The sequence below is a fragment of the Crocuta crocuta genome, unplaced genomic scaffold, assembly GCF_008692635.1.
Source record: "Crocuta crocuta isolate KB4526 unplaced genomic scaffold, BGI_CrCroc_1.0 scaffold580, whole genome shotgun sequence".
NCBI lineage: Eukaryota > Metazoa > Chordata > Mammalia > Carnivora > Hyaenidae > Crocuta > Crocuta crocuta.
The window spans coordinates 844-21,664 of record NW_027527940.1 but is presented as its reverse complement, the minus strand read 5'-3'; the positions used below and the strand labels follow the sequence as shown (position 1 = coordinate 21,664).

The 20,821-nt window shown below is 42.8% G+C and overlaps 1 protein-coding gene across 1 annotated transcript in view; it reads right to left on the bottom strand.

Annotated features, from left to right (window-relative positions):
• LOC144221820 (serine/threonine-protein kinase Nek11-like) overlaps positions 1-11,101 on the bottom strand; it is a 98,124-nt gene extending 87,023 nt beyond the window's left edge. Inside the window, exons 1-2 of the mRNA XM_077752358.1 lie at positions 11,041-11,101; positions 1,832-1,992 (exon numbers count right to left, since the gene is read on the bottom strand). Coding sequence (XP_077608484.1) covers positions 1,832-1,992; positions 11,041-11,101 — 222 coding nt within the window. The remainder of the gene's footprint in view (positions 1-1,831; positions 1,993-11,040) is intronic.
• Between the last annotated feature and the right edge of the window lie 9,720 nt (positions 11,102-20,821).

Sequence of the window (20,821 nt, the reverse complement as noted above, 5' to 3'; positions counted from 1 at the left end):
TATAATATTGTAATATTTGTCTCTCAGGGCACCTGGCTGGCTCAGTCAGAACAGCATGCAGCTCTTGATCTCAAGGTCATCAGTTCGAGCCCCACGTCAGATGCAGAGATTACTTAAATAAATAAAACTTTGAAAACTATATTTGTCTCATTTGCTTAGGACAGTGGTACAGAAGAAAATGGAAGTTGTATTTTCATTTTGTCGTACGAGGTACTATTTGGTCACCAGAGTCCATTGGAAAATGGGGAAATAGTATAAGGAGAGCATTTTTATTTTGGTATGCTGAATTACTCCCTGTCTTGACTGTATTTTTCTCAACATTTATTTGCTTGTCTTTTCATGTATTTGTCTCTTAACTTCTCTGATTCATACTTTCTCTTTTTCCTTCTCTTTCTCTCACCCCTTTCTCTTCTTAGCCTCATATCCCTTCTAGCTCCCTTCTCCATGCTGCTCTCTCCTTTCCTTTTTTTAAAAAAAATGTTTTATTTATCTATTTATTTTAGAGAGAGTGACAGAGTGTGAGTGGCAGAGGGGCAGAGAAAGAGGAAGACAGAATCTGAAGCAGGCTCCAGGCTCTGAGCTATCATCACAGAGCCTAATGCAGGGCTTGAACCCACCAACCATGAGATCATGACCTGAGCCAAAGTTGGATGCTTAACTGACTGAGCCATCCAGGTGCTCCCTTTTCTTATAGAGAAATCATATCCTACTGGTCTTAGTTATTGAATATTATGATGCATTGCTTACTCTTCATTAAAAATTGTTGAATAGATTATATACAAACTTCAATTAAGCCTGCCAACTTAAGTTTCCATTGCCACATGTACTCCTTGATTGATTTCTATTTTAGTAGCTTAATGGTTCCCAGTTAATAACAACCTTTTGTACCTTAAGAAAGCTTAGGACTGGACAGGTTAACATGTTATGGCCAAAGAAGAAAATGTAGTATATGAGCATAAGTTGGCCAAAGTAATCTGCTTTCTTCTCACAGACTTCTTGCTATTTTCCTCCCCTGTAGACACCCAACAGAGAAATCTCAAGACAGGACTGCTTCTTAGCCTATGGCCCATATGGAGCTTAGTCTTGCCTGTTAAGGAGATCTATGAACACTGAAAGACTCCAGTGCTATGTGTAAGGATGGGCCTTCAAAGGCTGGGAGTGGCCATAAAGATCATCCCCTGAGCCCAGGATCTTTGGGCCTCATCTCCAGAACTAATGACTCCAAAATCTTATAACCAGGCAGAAAAGTATATATGTGTGTATGTATGCATGTGTGTGTGTGAACTCTTTAATGTTCATCTACTTTTGAGAGAGAGGGAGAGAAAAAGTGTGAGCAGGGGGAGGGTAGCGAGAGAAGGAGACACAGAATCCAAAGCAGGCTCCAGGCTCTGAGCTGTCAGCACAGAGTACAACACAGGGCTTGAACCCACGAGCTGTGACATCATAATCTGAGCCAAAGAAAAGTCACCCCCAAGGAAAGTATATTTGAAAAAATCCCCTTCTCTCTGCTAAAGAGACACTTGCATTCTTTATTCAACAGCTGTATATAGGGTGCTCCTCAGTGTAGTATGTGTCATCTTTCCACCTGAATAAGTACTGGGTACTCTAGTCCTTCCCTAGTCAACATGGTCCACACCAGATTCTAAGAATTCCATGGTGCCCTGCCTGCCCCTGAACTTTGGAAATAAAGGTCCATCACATGGTACCTTTGTAACAAACCCCAGTCCCCATCTCCCACTTCAGGTTCTAAGACTTCCTGGACTCTCTAGGAAGCTCAGCCTGTTCAGGACCTCGGACAGTTCCACTCTATCCACTGGGGAGCAGCAAGTACCTGTTGGATTGTTCTGTAAGCAGGGTGGTGTCCTTTATCCTTGACCTCTTCCTCTGGTCCTGAGAACACTATTTCTTCTTCCTCCTCTTCACCTTCTTCAGAACAGGAATCAAATGCATCAGCATAATACTCTTCAGCCACAAGCGGGTCTTCTGGGATGTCTGAAATAAAGAATAAACAGCAGTCATTAAAATTATAACAAATCTAGGATCTCCTATATTTTCCCAGAGATGTATATTCTGTTTGTGCTGATAAAGCTTTCATGGAGTGTAGATCTGTATCTTAGCTTCCTGAAAGTATCCGGTTGAATGTAATAAATACTCAGCAAAATTAAACCGGTAGAGGAAAGGAGGGATGACTCTACTGGCAAACACATTTTGAAAGTGGAAAAATAAAGCCATGAAACAGGAAGAAATGATCTCTTGGAGGCATGAATCTTTATTACAAAGGAGGGGATGTCAGATCAGAAGCAGGATGAAATGCCTTGCCTGCAGGACCCTCTTACACACCCACACAAAACTGCAGAGGGAGCTGGCGTAGAACTCTGTCAGCACTCTTCCTGGGAATTTCCTTTTTAAAGAAAATAAGTGGTGAGACCGGGAAAGATCCATAGGATATATATCAATGGCATTTTGGCAAGCTAAGGAAAACATTACAGTTCTTTTTTAACAGGCTATGAAGGATTTTGAGATGGAGTTCACTCTAGATAACCCTGGTTATTTACACCTATATGTGACACTTATTATTTTTTTTTAAAAGTAAGGATCATCCACTTAAGTTGATGCCAAGAAGTGGTTTCCTCAGTTACACAATGCAATGTTATTACTAACTAAAAACATAATCGGTGCTTATAACGATTTCCAACTAAGAAACGCCAAGACTGAATCACCAAAGAACCACAGTGATATCAATTCCAATTTACTAATGAAGACCTAGAAATAGGGAAATATCCTTGGGGAAAGGAGCAAGTTACAGAGTGACATCCCACCATATAAAAACTACAGGCATTTTAGGCTTTGCACCATTGTCTGATTTATAAACAAAATAATTCTTCTAAATCATAACAAACAGCACTGTTTTTCAACCCACTGTTGCTACTCTGTTTACTGGGGGGAAATAGGGAATTTGGAGTCAGAGACTCAGCTTGGAATCTAGCTCTACTGCTTCTTACATGAGAACCTAGACAAGGTATTTGAACTTACTGAGCTCCAACATCTCCAGTAAAACTGGCATAAGGGTAACCTAGCACGATTAGATTAACCATGCATCTAGATTTACCCATACCTAGATGTGAAGATACAGTAAAGATTCTTTTGAAAGCATTGTATATAGGAAAGCTTTATAAAATGTTCACTCAATTTCCACATCTGTAAAAATGGACTTTTAATTAACTGATTTGATTCCAGAATCCTCTGGAAGTAAGATACTTAGTGGAGGTAAAGTTCCCTGACAGTCTGACAGTGGGATACTTTAAAATCTTCGCTAACTATGGCTTCCCATAAAACACAAGAGGCTATTGCCACGACCTCAAAATTAGCTCAAAAGACAAAAATTACATATATTAAAAAAAAAACTGCCTCTGCCAATCCCTTAGGAAGGGGCACACTGGGATCCCATACTTTTGGTAACTCCAACACAGCCTGTTTTCCCTTCAGATCACTGGTTTTCCATGAGCAGCAGATGAAATAGGTTATTTGTATATAATGGCCATGTTTTATAAAAATCTTTATTCAACTCACATTCAGAATGGCTTGAGAAGTATATGAAAGTATATGAAGCATATATGAAGTATATGAGCAAGAGAAGTATATGAAAACTAACATCTCCTGAGCAGATAATTCAAGTCTCTACTTTTGTCCTCAAGTAGGGGCATTTGCTCACTGAATGGAAGGGTGGACAGGACCACATAACTTCCTGCCTCCTCCTCCCCACCCCGCCACCACCACCTCTCCCTCCATCTCTGCATCTCTTTCATAGACTTGTCCATTCTGTCTCCCTCTTTCTACTCCTCCTTTTCCCCTCCCCTCTCCCCGCAGAGGTTTTCTGTCTCTTTGACAGTTATTCATTCATTTATTTATTCCTATTTTTCTTTCTCTTTCCCTCTATTCCTCCGCTCCTTCACCGTTAGGCCAGAATATTTGCTTTCAAATTTGACTGTGACACAATAAGAAATATCATTTACATTGTTGCCCAGTACACAGTAATGTATGCATATAAATTTGTGTATGAATATAAATCTATTTGTAGTTGAAATGAAAGTTTCATGCATCTAGATTTACCCATACTAAATATGACAATTCTGGTCTTTCACATTCTATTCAATTTTCTTTTAAGTGCTAGTTGCAACTTGTTGATTTCTCACCACACAATTTGAAAAACACTGGTTTAGAATGCTGGCTTTGGAATCAAAAGAGAGCTGCCTTTAAATCAAGTCTCTTCTATCAGCTCTATACCAGTTCTATGCCTGTCCTTCAGGTTTCTCAACTGTAAAATGGAGATGATAGTGCCCACCTCTTAGAATTGTTGAGATCATTAAATAGTATAATGGATGCAAAGCACCATGCACATGGTATGCACCCAGTAAATGTCATTAACTAACATTTAGCATAAAACTCTGTACATGTTTTGCCTATAATACACAACACCAGGAAGAAACAGAAATATTGGACAATCACAAATATATACCAAGGTTAATTACATATATACACAAAATAGAATCACTTCTCAAAATCCATACTGTACCTAACTCCAATGGGCAATAAGAGACAAATGGTTCTCTTGATAAATACTGAGCCCCACCTCCCATAACATGGCTCCTTGCGTACAGAGTCTTGGTGTTAAAGGAAAGATTCCCTCTCTTACCAAGGATACCCTTCCAAGAAGGAGGGGAAGGAAAGAAATGGTCAGGAGGAAAGTGCCTTCCTGCCACTTGTGCCCAAGTCATGAAGCAGACAGGTGAATCCACCTCTAGTATTTCTTAAACGAGCACTATTTTCTTGGTGCAGCTCAGAAAAGAGATCATTTTCAAAAGGAAAAGTCAAAAGAAAAGTAAGTCTACTCAAACTGTGTTTGTCAAGCTGTGTGTTTTTCATATGCGGGCCCAATTTGAAGCCTTGTTAGGCTAAGGCTCATTTCTCCTGTCATTGAGGGAAAATGGTCTGTGATAAATAGCTTTAATTTCCTCACACCCTGAAGTCAGCTTCATAACAGATGCACTGGAGCAGCATTCCAGATCTCTACTAGGCTGGGTGGGCAGTGACAGTGTGTTTATGAAGGAATCCAATTATGGCTGCCTGAACTTGGGCACAGTTGTTACAGATCCGCGCTGGAGAAAAAGAGAGGCAATCACTCTGTTCCAAGAGAAGAAGGCTCTTTACCAGACCGTTCAATTAAGACCCTAATAAATCCCTTCCTCTAAGACTTAAGTGAGTATCAGGACCACCTGCAGGGCTTGTTAAAACACAGATCACTAGGCCCCACCCACTTGCTGATTCAGTAGGTCTTGGGTGAGGCCTGAAAATGTGCATTTTGAACAAGCTGCCAGGTGCTGCTGGTGCTGCTGGTCTGGGGCCACAATGTCCAAACCACTGCTGTAGGATGTGATCAGTTCAAATAAAAGTACTATCATATATTATTATACAGAAGCACTATAATAAAATAGTAAGACTGTAATATCTCTACGTCTTCCAACCTTGTATGTTATAGGCCGAAAAAGAAGAAGAAGAAGAAGAAGAAGAAAAAGAAGAAGAAGAAGAAGAAGAAGAAGAAGAAGAAGAAGAAGAAGAAATAAGCTTTACTTTAGAAGAGTGCAAATTGTTGTGCCATTCGCTGTCACGATCTCTGTGGAGTTGTAGGGCATTTCTCTCATTTTACTGATGAAGAAGAACAAAGGTGTGAGTGAGCAGTCCAAAGTTACAGCACTTTACAGTTTGCCAAAGTACATTCATATCCATTATTACATTTAATCATTGCCACAGTTATTCGAGTTAGACCAGGACATTTTAATCTCATTTTTTGGATAATGAAAGCAAGGCTCAGACAGGCTAACAACCAATTGAAAGTCATAGAGCTGTATGCAAAGTGGACACTACGCCCGAACACAAACAACCTGACTCCTATCTTTTTCCCACCGAATTGGTGCTATTTCATGGTTAGCTAGGAATTTTCGTCTTCATTAGTAAAACCATATCATGCATAAAAGGTGTGATTATCTTCCCTCATCCTTCTCTGAAAGATGTTGGACAAGAAGGGAGAGGCTTTTCACTTATGAGATGGGAAAACTGAAGGACTTAGTCATCCTGGTAAATTGTCTGAAAGGAGCTGGGAATACTGAATGCCAGGGGTCCTCCTTCAGACTCAGCCCAGCTGTCACTACCCTTGACCTCAGATGTGCTCAAACTGGAGTGTGCATTGGGATTGCCCAGAGGCCTGTTAGGGGCATCTGGGTGGTTCAGTCGGTTAAGCAGCTCAGTCGGTTAAGCAGCTCAGTCGGTTAAGCGTCCGACTTTGGCTCAGGTCACGATCTCATGGTTTGTGGGTTCGAGCCCCGTGTCGAGCTCTGTGCTGACAGCTCAGAGCCTGGAGCCTGTCTTCGGATTCTGTGTCTCCCTCTCTCTCCGACCCTCCCCTGCTCACGCTGTCTCTCTCTCTCTCAGAAGAAAATAAAACATTAAAAAAAAAGAACCAGATTCCCAGCCCCATGCCCAGTGTTTCAGACCAAAACAAACAGTGGGGCAGGGCTGGGGCAGGGCCCGAGTCTACATGCTGCTGCCACATCTTAGAGAACCACTGTTCTACCTTCCAGGACCTCCAAGGAGAAAGTGACACACAGGTGCAACTGTTGAATGAGAAACTCCCCAATACCTCATCTATTATTGTACCAGCCCTTTAAGCTTCTCAAATGATCAGAAAAATGCACTAAAAAATTTTTTTTTTAATTTTTTTAGGAAAATGTTTTTAAAGAGCTAACAAAATAAGAACTTTTCCTAAAGTCAAACCCGAGTTTCCTTTAAAGGAACTTAGTTATGTGGAAGGAATACCTCAGCCTGTGCGCCTACCACCATCCTGAATGATTCTAACCATCTGTATGTCTTGAGTAAGTGCATGTCATGAGCTTAGCACAACGGTTCTCAAACGGTGTTCCCTAGAAGAGCAACAACAATATCTCCCAGGATCTTACTAGAAAAACAAATTCTCAGGCTTCCCAGATCTACTGAATCAGAACTGGGGGGTGGGGGTGGGGGAGGCGGAGAAAGGTCCAGCAATCTGCATTTTAACAAGCCCTCCGGGGGATCCTGATGCAAGTCTAAGTTTGAGACCCACGTTGTTTGGCACAACGACTGGCACTTACTGTCGGCTCAGTCGATATCTTCTACAGAGATCCCAGTAGGTAAGCTCTCTTGTGAGGCAGGAGCCAAGCCCGTCCTGTTCCCCACGGTTTCTCCAACTCATGGCTCAAAGCAGACACTCCAGGATACTCTGGTTTCTCTTTAGATCATATAAATTTTTTGCCTATTCAAAACAGACACTCCAAACTCAAAACTTCTTGTCCGATAGATGAATGCCTACATCTCTAAAAGATAGCACTTTCAAATTTCATGCAAAGAATTTCCTAATCTTTATTTTGGGGACGGGCAGGAAAAGGGGAGTGGGGGACATAAAGATTTTTCCCTCCAATAGTGTCAGAGCCGTGACCTGTGACTTGGGAAGTCCAACAGACCCACTCACACTTTTCTGCCCCTTCTCCTAGGAAGTCAACAATACCCACAAGACATTTGAAAAATGGTTCTCACTCTGCACATGACCTCAGGGAATGCAGCTCCTCCTAAAGAGACCATGTTCTCTGTGTCAGCTGCGGTGGGGCAGGCTGGGGGTGAGGAGGGGGTCTCGTGGCGGGCAGCTGCCCAGAGATTCCCTTCTTTATTTTTTCTTTCTTTCCTAGTTTTCTGAAGTGGGCAGTGGCTTCACCTTGAGCCAGAAGGTGTTGAACAAAAGCTATAATAAGAACAAACTGATCTCTTGTTGGATTTTGATGTGGCCTCCAAAGACCGCCGTCTCACATCACAGGTCGGAAGCAGTGGTGCTCAGAGTGACAACAGTTATTATCACACTGACGCGGCAGTTCTCCAGATCTCTTATTTTCCTAAAAATGGCACGTGTGGGTGTGAGAAAGCTTGCCTTGATCCATTTTCTAATGAAAACATTTTAAATAAAAACATCACCTTCTCATATGTAGAAGGAATCTATGATTAATATGCCACAACATTCCCGAAACTACTGGGGGAGAGAATGCCTTGAGAAGGCACTTAGATGCAGACACTTTCTCACTGCTGCCTCAGTTTCACCAGGGAGCCCTATCTTGTGTAAGGTGTGGGCAAACTGGGATTAAAAGAAAAACAACCCAAAAAACTGAAGCTCAAGTTAACTGGGGATGTGTGCTGCTTCTGAGAAAGGCTGTCTCCCAGCAGGAGGTGGATAAAGAGTAGAGAATAAGAGGATAAACTGTGTAGGGTCAGACTGAGGTTCAAATCTGGTCTCTGCTGCTATTGGCTGTGTGACCTTGGGCAGCCGGCGTCACTTCTCTGGTCAGTTTTCCCATTTGTAAGTGGGTGTAGTGAATACTACTGGGGTGCCATCCAAACCTCCTAACCAGATGCACCCCAAAGTATAACTGGCATACTATCCAGCTGCTGTGAGTGCTGCCTGCCCTGTTAGGCTCTGCTGGGCTGCGACAACAAGATGCCACAGACGGGGGCTAAAACAACATTCACTCTCTCCTGGTTCTGGAGGTTGGAAGTCTGAGATCAAGCTGCTGGCAGGTTTAGTTCCTCCTTGGCTTGTGGGGGTTGGCCCTCTAGCACTGGGGCCCCTGGTGTTTTCAGGGTCCTAATCTCTGATCTCCTCTTCTGATAAAGACGCCAGTCAGATAGGGTTAGAGCCTATCCTAACAGCCTCATTTTAAGTTAATCACCTCCTTAAAGGCCCCATCTCCAAACACAGTCACATTATGAGTTACTGTGGGTTAGGGTTCAACATATAAATTTTAGGGGAACATAATTCAGCCCGTAACAATCGCGAACAAGATCAAAGAATTTCCTTATCAAAGAGGTTATGTGTTACGTCTACCCTGGAGCCCACTCAAGTGGACCTGGCCCCCTGGTCCAGAGCTTGCTGTGGGCTCAGGCTCCTTTCACTGCCCTGTCTAGACGTACCCTCCCCCTGAACCCAAGAGCTCTCTCTCAGTAAAACACATATACCAGAATAACCATCTCAGGCTCTGCATCTAAGGAGCCCAGTCAAAGACTTGGGGGTATTATAATAGTAATACCTTAACTCATAGCTGTAACATACAATTTTATGAGATAGCTGATGTTATGCATGTAAACACCTCTTAAAGGAAAACAGATGCCAGCAAGGTCACATTCTTTTATGCTATACATTTATTCCTCAGACTTTCTAGAAACAATAGAGCCCACACCTATGCACACTGCTACAGTGAGTCATTTGTCAGATATCAATTATATCTCAGACAGCTAAATTTTTTATTTCTTGAGGTCTAATATACTTGTCCTATTCAAAGTTTATTTTTTTCTTCTCAAAGTTTATTTTTATTTATTTTTTGAGAGGAGAGAGAGAGGGCAGGCACATGAGTGGGGGAAGGCCAGAGAGGGAGAATCCCAAGCAGGCTCTGCACTGCCGGTGCGGAGCCTGATGCAGGGCTCAAACCCACAAACCATGATATACTGACCTGACGTGAAATCAAGAGTCATACGCTTAGCCGTCTGAGCCACCCAGGCAGCCCTCAAAGTTTTCTTAAAATTCTCTATCTAGCATAGAGTCCAGAACACATTAAGTGCTTAATAAATGACCATTACTATTCCCTTAGCAGGCAGAAAATGTTTGTTTTCTTCATAGTTCTCCTACCAAATATAAGTACTAATATTAGTAAATGTGCTGCTGAAGCAAGTACCCCACTGTAAGTATTTAGAAAGACACCTGAANCTGACCCTCCCCTGCTCACGCTGTCTCTCTCTCTCTCTCCTAGAAATAAATAAAAAAATTAAAAAAAAGAAAAGAAAAAAAAAAGAAAGACACCTGAAAGGGGTGCCTGGGTGGCTCAGTCGGTTGAGCATCCGGCTCTGGCTCAGGTCATGATCTCATGGTTCATGGGTTCGAGCCCCGCGTCGGGCTTTGTGCTGACAGCTCAGAGCCTGGAGCCTGTCTTCAGATTCTGTGTCTCCCTCTCTCACTCTGACCCTCCCCTGCTCACGCTGTCTCTCTCTCGCTCAAAAATAAATAAAACATTAAAAAATTAAAAAAAAAAGACACCTGAGAGAGTGCAGGGGAAGAAGATATGATCCTTCTGCCAGAGACAAGAAGAGGGCTTTGGCCTTACTCCAGAAAAGGAGTAGGGCAGGAAAGTGGGAGGGGTCAGAGCCAGCAAGCTGGGGGAAAGTCATGCGCTGTATGAGATGCTAAACTCATCAAACACGGGGTAACAGGCAAGAGACTGGGCTTGCTGTGTGAAACCAAAGGTGCCAAAGGAGGCCAGCCTCAGAACATGAGATACAGGTAGGGGGAGCTTATCCATCAGTTATGAAGAGAGCTCTGGACAGGCTTCTGTTTGAGCCAAGTTTCCCAAAGCTTGAGACAAGGCATCCAAACTGATGTCTGGATTACATCATTCTTGGTATGTAAAAGCAGCGCTGATGCCTAAAAGGCCAACAGCGGAGCTACAGCAAACTCCTCAGGCAGAGGGGACGTGTCATTCAGGGGGACAGCTGGGCTCCACCACGTGGATAGATACCATTGCTGAGACCCCAGCTGTTCATTCTTCCAGAAGCTAATAAAGGCACTCAGTCTGTCACCCTTGGACATATCTTCCCTTACACCGTTAGAAGTAAAGAACTGGCTCAGAAACTCCTGTTTTGGAAAAGGCATTTTGCCAATTTCTAGCCTTCAACATATACTGGCTTTATTTTTCCTTTTCAATTTTTAAAAGCCATCTCTCCCCCCACTGTGAACCATGAAACAGTTTTTCAGGGTTATGCAGTGAGTCATCAGCGGGGCCGAGTTCTCAGGGTGTCCTAGTTCCCATCAGCAGCCATTAAGATTGCTCATGGGAGCTCAGAAGTCCTGGAGGGGGAAAGGTACACTCGGAGGGCAGCGATCATTATTTTCCATGGTGAGTCATCCCCTTTTATGGATACCATGGGCCCCTGCTGGAGGTCCTGGAGAGGCTGTTACTCCATATTCCAAATGCTGCTGCATCTCTATTTCATTACAAAGAGCCCCCTTCTGGGCCTGTGGGAAGCAACTATAATTTTCAATCACCGTAGCATTTCACAGGGCTGGAGGCTTGCAGAAGCATATTTGCTAAGGAACACTTTGAACCAATGTTCAGTCCAGGGAAGAATATGGACAGTCCCCAATGAAATGAACACACTCCTACTCCAAAGCAGAAATTAACACTCCAGATAATGTCTTAACACACAGCTTTTGCAATCACATCCAATCTTAACACAAGATGCCACAAATCCTGCCTAATGCACTCACTACCATGTCTCTTTTCCCCATCTGGCTCCCCCACTGCCAATGAAATTGAGTATGAAATCTTCAGCTTGGCAGCCCAGGCCTTCTATCACCTGGGTGTACTCTCTTTCCCAGGCCTGCCTCCTCCTATCATTGAATTCGGTAGCTTTCAGTTGAAGGTACACACCAAAAGGGCTTCTGATTGGGTAGTCCTGGGCTGGGTCCAGGCAGTTTTATTTTTCTGATGTTTTCCAGATGGTTCTCTCATGTACCTTTAGATCAGGACCTTGGCCTTTGTAACCTGAACTCTATATTTGCCCCTGAACTCACTCTTGCTTTCTAACTTCATTTCTTTCAAGAATTCTCCTTCTAGAACTGCCTTGTCCTATATGGTAGCCACCAGACATATGTGGTTATTTAAATTAAAATTAATTACAGTGAAATAAAATGATGAATTCAATTCCTCAGCAACACTGGCCACATCTGAAGCACTTGAAGGCCATCTGTGACAAGATCATGGAACACTTCCATCATCCTGACAGTTCCACCAGACAGTGCTGTTCTAGAGTGTCCCCTTTAGATGTCTAGCTGTGCTGGACTGCAGCCTCTGGTTTGGATTTGCCTAGACTTCTCTGAAACCCTGGGATGTGGGTCACTTCACCTCTCTGACCCTCTCCTCCTCCTCCGGCCAGCACACCCTCTACCACCACCAACCCTGATCCCTGCAAAGAAGAAGGTACAACCACAGGCCCAGAGGTCTTCTGACTCGTCTAGTCCGGGACTTAGCAGTGGGGAGGCAGTGGTTTGATCCCACCCTAACCCTGGGCCTCCTCTGCGTGTCCCTAGAGCCACTTCAAAGGACCTATCAAATCAAACCTTCTTATCTAGAGGATGCCTTTTCCATCTTCTTTTATATAGGGCTGACAAGTAGAGTTTTCCCCCATTTTTAAAGTTTTTATTTAAATTCTAGTTAGTTAACATACAGCATACTATTAGTTTCAGGTGTGCAATATGATGATTCAACACTTCCATACAAGTGGAATGTAGAATTTTAGCCGATATTCATCTCTTACCCTTCAGCCCAGAGAAAGGCGGCTCATGGACCTCCTAGGCCCCCAAAGTAGACAATATCTTTCACTGCACAGCAGGGATCATGTCTACTTTATTAATCAAATCACTAACTGTAAGTGGAAATAAAGCTCAACTACAAATAATATGTTTACAGTCTTGGGGGCATGGCAGTTGCTTGGTTTAATATCTTTGGATGCTCTCTTCTCTCACATGATAAGCTATAGGTTAATACTAGTAATGTGACCTATTCTAAAATAAAGCTTCAAAAGTAAGGCTAAAATTAGCCTTGTTGATTAGCTTAGCCTGCAGCACCACACATGAGGCTGCGAAAAAATTTTCTTTGCCGAAATGCATATTCATGACCCTTTCTGTAAGGAGAGCTAAATTAAGTACAGTACAGTGCCTTTCTTATATATAGGACTGCAGGTTCTGCTCTGAGGATTTCTTTGGGTGACATCTATCTGATTGAGTGTACAAAAGCCTCCCCCTACAAACACACACACACACACACACACACACACGTGCGTGCGCAACAGAAATAAAGTTCCATGATCCATTTGGAAATAGGTCTCCCTAAGGCCCTGAACTCTATGCTTTTATTCTACATGTCAGTGTGATTCACCTTTAGGCAAAACTATAACATCTCTCTGAACTTGTTTTTCTAGTTCAGGAAGCAAAAGTCAAAATAAGTAGGTGAGTTTGTCTTTCCTACCAGATTTAGAGAAATAAATACAGGATGGAGAATCTCCTTCCTCAAGGAGAAATATAGGGAGACTGAACAGAGACTCTGAAGGAGCTGGTACTTGCTACATGGTTGGAGGCAGTGTTTGACTGCAGGAGCCATTGAGTTCTGTGACTTTGGGCAACTGGCTTAAGGTCCCTGGGACTTAGAGGTCTCATCTGTAAAGAGGGGATAGTTCAACACCCTAAGGGTTGGTCCCTGAACTAGATGATTTCAGGCTGTTTTCCTGCTCTAAGGCTTGCAAATGTAAGACATGGGAGAATCAACTAGATCATCATGCATACGAACCATCCGGAGAACCTGATGAAATGTGAATTCTGCCTAGTAGGTCTGAATGGGGTGTGGGAGTCTGCAATTCTGACGCGCCTGGGGTGATGGAGATGCTGTCGGTCCACGAACCACACTTTGAGTAGCAAGAGATTCAACCACAGCTTTCTGCTCCTGGCCACCAAGCGTCTGTCAGGAGGTGAGATTAGAACTAAGATTTTCATGAAGCTGAAGAATTTGAAGTGCTATCAAAAGGAAGCCTCTGCCTTTTTCTTATTTTTCTTTGGCTATATTTCCTCGTTAAACAGAGGCTCGGTTGCGTGGAATGCATTTAGCAATTTGTTTGTTGGCAGAAACCACACCTTGTGAGCCAAATAGGATTTCCTCTCTGATGAAATCCTGAAGTTATAATTTCTCTTTTCCACCTCTATTCTCCTGGAAAATGTTTGCTTCCCATTGGCAGCACCCCTCAGTTAACTGGCCAGCTAGAGACAATCAGGAAACTGCCAGAAGATGTCTGCTGGTGTGGACGTGCTTAGCTCACCAATGCGAACAGGCAAACTAAATATGGCAAGATGGGCCAATGAACACAAAAACACGAGGGAAATCTACGGCACTGATACTGTGGGCATGGCATTCATTTAAACGTTTTAATTAAAGGAAGTGCATACTATACACATCAATGCAGGCAAATTTTTATGGTCCTACTGAGGAAAAGTTTCTATTCCAATGTTAGATTTCCTGGGTGGCCTGCCTTTTCTGGCACTGGCTACTTCTTGTGGGATGAGATATGGTCTTAGAGAACAAGGTAAGCCCACGTTTAAAAGGAGCCGTTTCACGGTCTATAAAGTCTAGACAAGTTTCCATTTAAATATCCTCAAAACAGTAAGTAATAATACTTATTTACCTTTGTACCCTCCTTCACAATTAAAGTGCTTTCATATATTTTTTTCTCACCCAAGCCTCCCTCACAACACGGTATGATATGGGTAGGTGGAGTTATCCCTCCATGTTGCAGACAAGGAACATAACATTTAGAGCTGCGTGACCCTTTTTAAGTTCACTTGAAAGTGGCAGACCCCAAACCACGTCTTCTGATTCCAAATCTAGCGCTCATTTGTATTAAGTTGTGTTGACTACAGAATTCTGTTTGGCCATTCCTTAAAGGTAGCCACTCAGTTTGGTCTCATACTCACAAATGCAACAACAATTGCAAATGGTGACTTTTTAAATCCACTGCAGCCTCTTTGTCTTATCCATATGCCAGCTTTCCCTCTTCCTCTTCCCAACCACAATCTCTACCACATGCACACCACTAAATACTACAGAGCACTTTCACATAATGTCTAGAACGCTGACCAGAGGCTAAAATGTAATTTTTTACACGTGAAGTCACTAGAAAGATCCATTCAGCAAAAATTACTGAATAAGGTATCTATTGCTGCATAATAGTCCTGCCCCAGACTATGACTTAAAAAAAACCAATACATATTTATTATATCACACATTTTCTATGAGGAAAATGAGGAATCCAGGAGTGGCTCAGGCAGAAGGTTTGGGTTCAGGGCCCATCATGAAGTTTCGGCCAAGCAGTCATCTGGGGCTACAGTCATCTGCGGGCTTGATGGGGATTGGGAGATCCAATCCTAAACTCACTCATATGGCTCTTGGCAGGAGACCTCCGTTCCTTGAACAGGACCCTCTCCATAGGGGAGCGTGAGTGTCCTTACAACACAGCTGCTGGCTTCCCTCAGAGGGAATGATCCAGAAGAGCCAGGCAGAAGCTGCAATATCTTTTGTTATCTAGCCTTGGAAGACACATCAATTTCCACACTACCCCAAATGATTACACAGGTCAGTCCTATACAGTGTGGGAAAGGGCCATTCAGGGGCATGAACACCAGAAGGCTAGAATCATTGTTGGGTATATTAGAGGATGGCCACAAAAAATTATGTAGACATTTCTAACTTTTCTTTCATTTTTTTTGAGGAAAATATTTTTTTTTATCATCATGTATAAATAATTGGGTTATTACACTGAGGTTACATTAATGAATCATGACAGACTTTACACTAGAACTCTCTCCTAGTATCCAGGTTGGTGCTATCCCAGCCTTTAAATGATTGTAAAGAGAAAAACATACACATAAGAGGATTTGGCTCATAATTAGGACACATAGGGATTTGAATAGTCAGATCCTAATGGAATTTCACATTGTTCCTCAAGTGGTCAGAGTCATATTAGGGGAAGTAAGTATGTAATTATTTTTAGCCTCAGAGTATATTGCTAGAATTCTGAGTAGTCACATAACTCATGGGGAGAAAAATCCCACAAAGCTAAGATGTGCCATAACCTACGTAAAGGTGGGCATGAACTGATTAAAGAGAGATCTGTACAGAAGAGGGGACTCTGACTGGAGGACATTTAATGAGATCTGTGTCAGGGTTCTCCGAAGAAACAGAACCAACAAGATATGGGAAGCAGAGACAGAAGTAGACAGAGAGAGACAGAGACAGAGAGACAGATTATGTTAAGTTACTGGCTCTCACAATTGTAGTGGGAAGCTGGCAAGTCCAAAATCTGTAGGGCAGGACAGCAGGCTGGGGGCGCAGGCAAAAGTTAATGTTGCAGTCTTGTGTCCAAAGGCAGTCTGGAGGCAGAATTCCTTCTTCCTCAGAGGGGACCTCAATTTTTTCTCTTAAGATCTTTAACTGATTGGATGAGGCCCACCCACAGTGGTGTTGGAGCAAACACCTGTGTACCATAGTCTAGCCAAGTTGACACATAAAATTAACCATCATAATATCTAACAAGAGTATTCTTTCCCAACTTGGACTCTGACAGAGAAGATGAATGGGGCTGGCAAAGAGACCTCAGACCTCCCATGTAGGCTGCAGAAGTCCCAAACAGTAGACTTCCAGGACACTTCTGGGGTGAAGTGCCATCCCAACACTTAAATGCTGACTTGGGGACCAGTTACTTAATAAATGGAAACCAGAATCTACTGCCTACTGTGAAAAGCTCTTGGTCTCTAAGCATTCATGGTAAACTGTCCACAGATCCCTGGTAAAGTTCTCTTTACAGTCATTCTCAGAAAATCCTGACATTTTCATTCTGTTTGGAGTTTTCAAACCTCACTGGTGGCCTGACTGACTATTTGGGTCAAAACACTGATGGCCACCATGAACGACACAAGGTCACCATGCACAGTGGGATCAGAAAGGCTTCCTTCTGACAAGTGTGGATAGCTGGTGTTGCACCATGACCATAGAGCAAGTATCTGCAGAAAAGGCTCAGGGGGCTATTAAAGTCATTTTTCCCTTAACTATTCCTGATGTAGTGATTCAAATGGGGGTCCTTTGACAGAGACAGCAGACCAATAAAACTATCAAAGTGAATTTTTAAAGAAGCTTAATTCAGGGGGAAAAGAAGGATAAGAAAAACTCCACTAGATCTCTTATAATAGCCAGGAACTACTTCTAACTTAAAAAAAAAAAAACGAAGTGTCTTAGATTGGATTCCCCAGAAACAGACTCTGAGATGAGGACTTTCATCAAAGCTATTTGTTAGGAAGGGATCCCAGGAACCACTGGTGGGGGTGAGGAAGTAGGCAGAGAGAGCTGGCAGCCATTCAAGGGGCCAGTATCAAGCAGAGTCCCACAAGGGAGAATCACGGCTCAGTCCCACCAGAGCTCTAGGGACTGTTGGTGGAGGCACTGGAACATTTATACTCTTGCACACATTTGTCACTTTTCTTTTCTTTTTTTTTTTTTTTAAATGTTTTATTTATTTCTAGGAGAGAGAGAGAGACCGCGTGAGCAGGGGAGGGTCAGAGAGAGAGGGAGTCACAGACTGAAACAGGCTCCAGGCTCTGACCTGGCAGTCAGCACAGAGCCCGACGCGGGGCTCGAACCCACGAACCGCGAGATCATGACCTAAGCGAAAGTCGGACGCTTAACCGACTAAGCCACCCAGGCGCCCCTACATTCGTCACTTTTCAAAGGCTGCCTTGGGTAACTCTGGGTGTGGGCAGGGGGCAGGAGTGAGGGGCAAATTGCTAGGCATCTCTGGCTCTCTTTGAGTACTGGAAAAATAGCCTCTGAGAGTCTCAGAGCAGCCTCTCCCACTCCTCCCCAACAAAAGAAACACAGGTAGGAGACTGCGTACAAGAAAATGGTAAAGGGATGGAAGGGGATATAGATGGAACAGTGATAGCAGCTGCTATATGGAGGAAACTTTTTTTCTGACACTTCCTTCCTCTTTAGAGTTCTCTGGTTCTATTTAGTTGGCCCCTCCAATCAGACACCCTCCTGTCACACGCCTCCTCTAAAAACAAGTAATGGAATCAGGTGCTTACCTGTTATCCATCCCAAAGTGCCTGAAGCACTTAACCCGACTCACATCTCCAATCACTTCTTGTTCAAAAGTTTTTGACCATCACTTTCACTTCATAGTTACCACTTACATTTCAATTAGATCACCCAGTTGTGACTCTGTCTTACCAACCCAAATCCCAAATCCAAATGAAATTTTAGTTTGCTTTGTACCCAGTCCATCCAACCCCATCAGCTTGCTGCATAGAGCTTAGTTCCTCAAGGGTAGTGAACCTCCCCCAACCCTAGCTCCACTTGGCCTCTTGATCTGAACCGAGGTATTGTTGAATTGTTCAGCCATGGTGTTTATGGAATTCTAACTCATATATAGCTGATAACATTACCAAGAAATCAGCACTGACAAAGGAGAAGAAAAACATCTTGAAATCACAAGATTCAGTGCCCTTTCCCTGTTAATATCTGGCTCTTTCCCTCAGAGCATATGTTTTTGTGCTCTGTGATTGTCCTCATCCAACACACAACGAAAAAGCCCAGGGCATGCCTACTGATTCGCATCAAAATTTTTTTACAAACAGCAATAATGCTAGAAAGATTAATTTTGCACTATTTAATAACTAAGAAGAAATGGATGTGCTATATATTTGCATGGTAACAGTATTAGAAGTGTTTGTTTCAGTGAAGCCAGAGCCAAGTTTCAATAAAGGAAAGGGGGGCATCCTGCAAGCAAATTTTATTTCAAGTTTACATTTTCCAGTGGTATTAGTGAATCAACCAACATTCTCAGAACCCAAAGACAATGGGCAGAAAATGACTTATACCAAGGGTCTGCAAACTAGGGCCTGTGGGCTAAATCTGGGCTGTCTGCTTTTGCAAACACAGTGCTCCTGGAACACAGTCATAGCCCCCGTCATCCATAGCCGTTTTGTCTCTTTGATGGCAGAGTTCAATGGCAAAGTTGAGTAGTTGTGCCAGAGATAGTATGCTCTGCAAAACCTAAAATATTTCCTATCGACCACTTAAGAAAGTTTGTCACCTCTGCTGTAAACAGTAAGCATTTACTGGTCACTCCAGATAAATATCACTCACAAACTGTGGAGCTGGAAGCTGCTGCTCTTTCAAATCCAGGAGCCCGCCAAGAGTCACCTCAGTAGAACTAAAGATATTCCTATCACTCTGGAAATATCAAAAGATTAGGAACTCTGCCTCACGAATCAGGGTCAAAGACCAAATAGTAAAACAGATCATTACAGTACTCTTATCACTTAGGAAATTACAAGGGTTTCAGGAGCTCAGTGCCAGGAACTGGAGGCAGAGAACAATACATACATTTTCTATTAATTTCACAGAATCCAATTTATATCTGTGGCTGAGGCAAGGGTTCTCTGAGAATAGGACATTCAAATCGAGGCTTGAAGAATGAATAGGCATAGGCCAGGTACACAGTGAAATAACATGATGTAGCTTCCAGAAGAAACAGCATTTGCAAAGGATGTGAAGTGGGAAAGCTAGGGGCACACCCAAGGGAAAGAAAGGAAGCCAGTGTAGCTGGACCATCAGGCAGAGTGGCCAACTATTGCAGTTTTCAGTGCTAAAGCTGAGAAAATCCCAGGCAACCTAGGATGGCCAGTCTCCCTAACAGGAGTGACATGAATTGTAACATTTGGTGAGGTTGGCCAAGTGGGAGCAAGTAAGCATGGCCCTTGTGGGCCACGGGAAAGGTTTTCTATCTTGTATTCGAAACACAGTAGAAAGCCACTGGAGAACTTTAAGCAGGCAATGACAAACTCTGATTTACATTCTTAAAAGATCATTTTGGCAGCCATTTAGAGAATGAACTAGTTGGAGGCCAGAGACCAGCCAGAATCAGATGAGGTGATGGTTGCTTAGTTGCTTAGCCTTGGGCAACTGAGGCGTTAAGTGAGCACCCTGGGAATGGATTCTCAGAACCTATGTTAGAGATGACAATTTGAGACTTGCAAAAGTTACAGGACTTGTCTAATGTCCTACAGCCTATGTGGGAAACCTGGACTTGTCCTTTCTTTGCTTTTATCAGGTAAAAAACAAACATAAGAAGATACATCCAACTGCATGATCCTCAGTAGGATGAAAATTTCTAAGAGAAACAAAAGGGGAAAATAGATTTTGTATTTTATAAGTGACTATGGTTTTTCCAGTTTGAACAATTACAAAACTCAATTTAAAACACAAGTGAAATTCAAAATAAGTAAATAAAGAAACAAATAAAACACAAGCAAAATTCATTGTTAAAATGGTGGGATAATTTTTACCAAATTATTTAACAAGAAAAATTGATAAAAATGTGACAATGCAAATAGCGTAAGTATTGTGTTGATTCCTTCCATAAAATTAAAAATGATGATTGTAAACAACAGGGAGAAAGGAATGGATTAAATGTGAAAGGGAGGAAATGTTACGCATTTCTGACTTTAGGATCTGAAGTAATAGGATCCTATTGAAAAGCCCCCAGAGGGGGAGGGGCAAGATGGCAGAGAAGTAGGGAGCTCCGTACCTGCACTTGTGCCCAGGCATCACACGGAAAAGATCTGAAGCCATCAGAAACCGTACCACACCCAAGAGATTGGGAGAGAAAGGATGCAGACTCCACTGAGAAAGCCTTCCAACGGCTACCACAAGAAACAAGCCAGAGTACACAGGGTGGAGAGTCCCAAATATCACTACGAATAGGAAAACAAAATAACCAAGGTCCCAACGAGAGAGACCAAGAGATACCATTCAAAAAACACTCTCTGAAAGGATACGCTCTGGACAGTCAAAGGGTCTTCTTGGATATAGCAGCGCTCATAGATACAGAGAGATAACAGGTCTTTAAAACCAACAAGAGCCAGAAAGCTAACTAAAATGACAAAACGAAAGAGCTCTCCTCCAAAGAAACTCCAAGAAGAAATGACAGCTAATGAATTGCTCAAAACACATATCAGCAGCATAACTGAACAAGATTTTAGAATAATAATGGTAAAATTAATAGCTGGGCTTGGAAAAAACATAGGGGACATCAAAGAAAC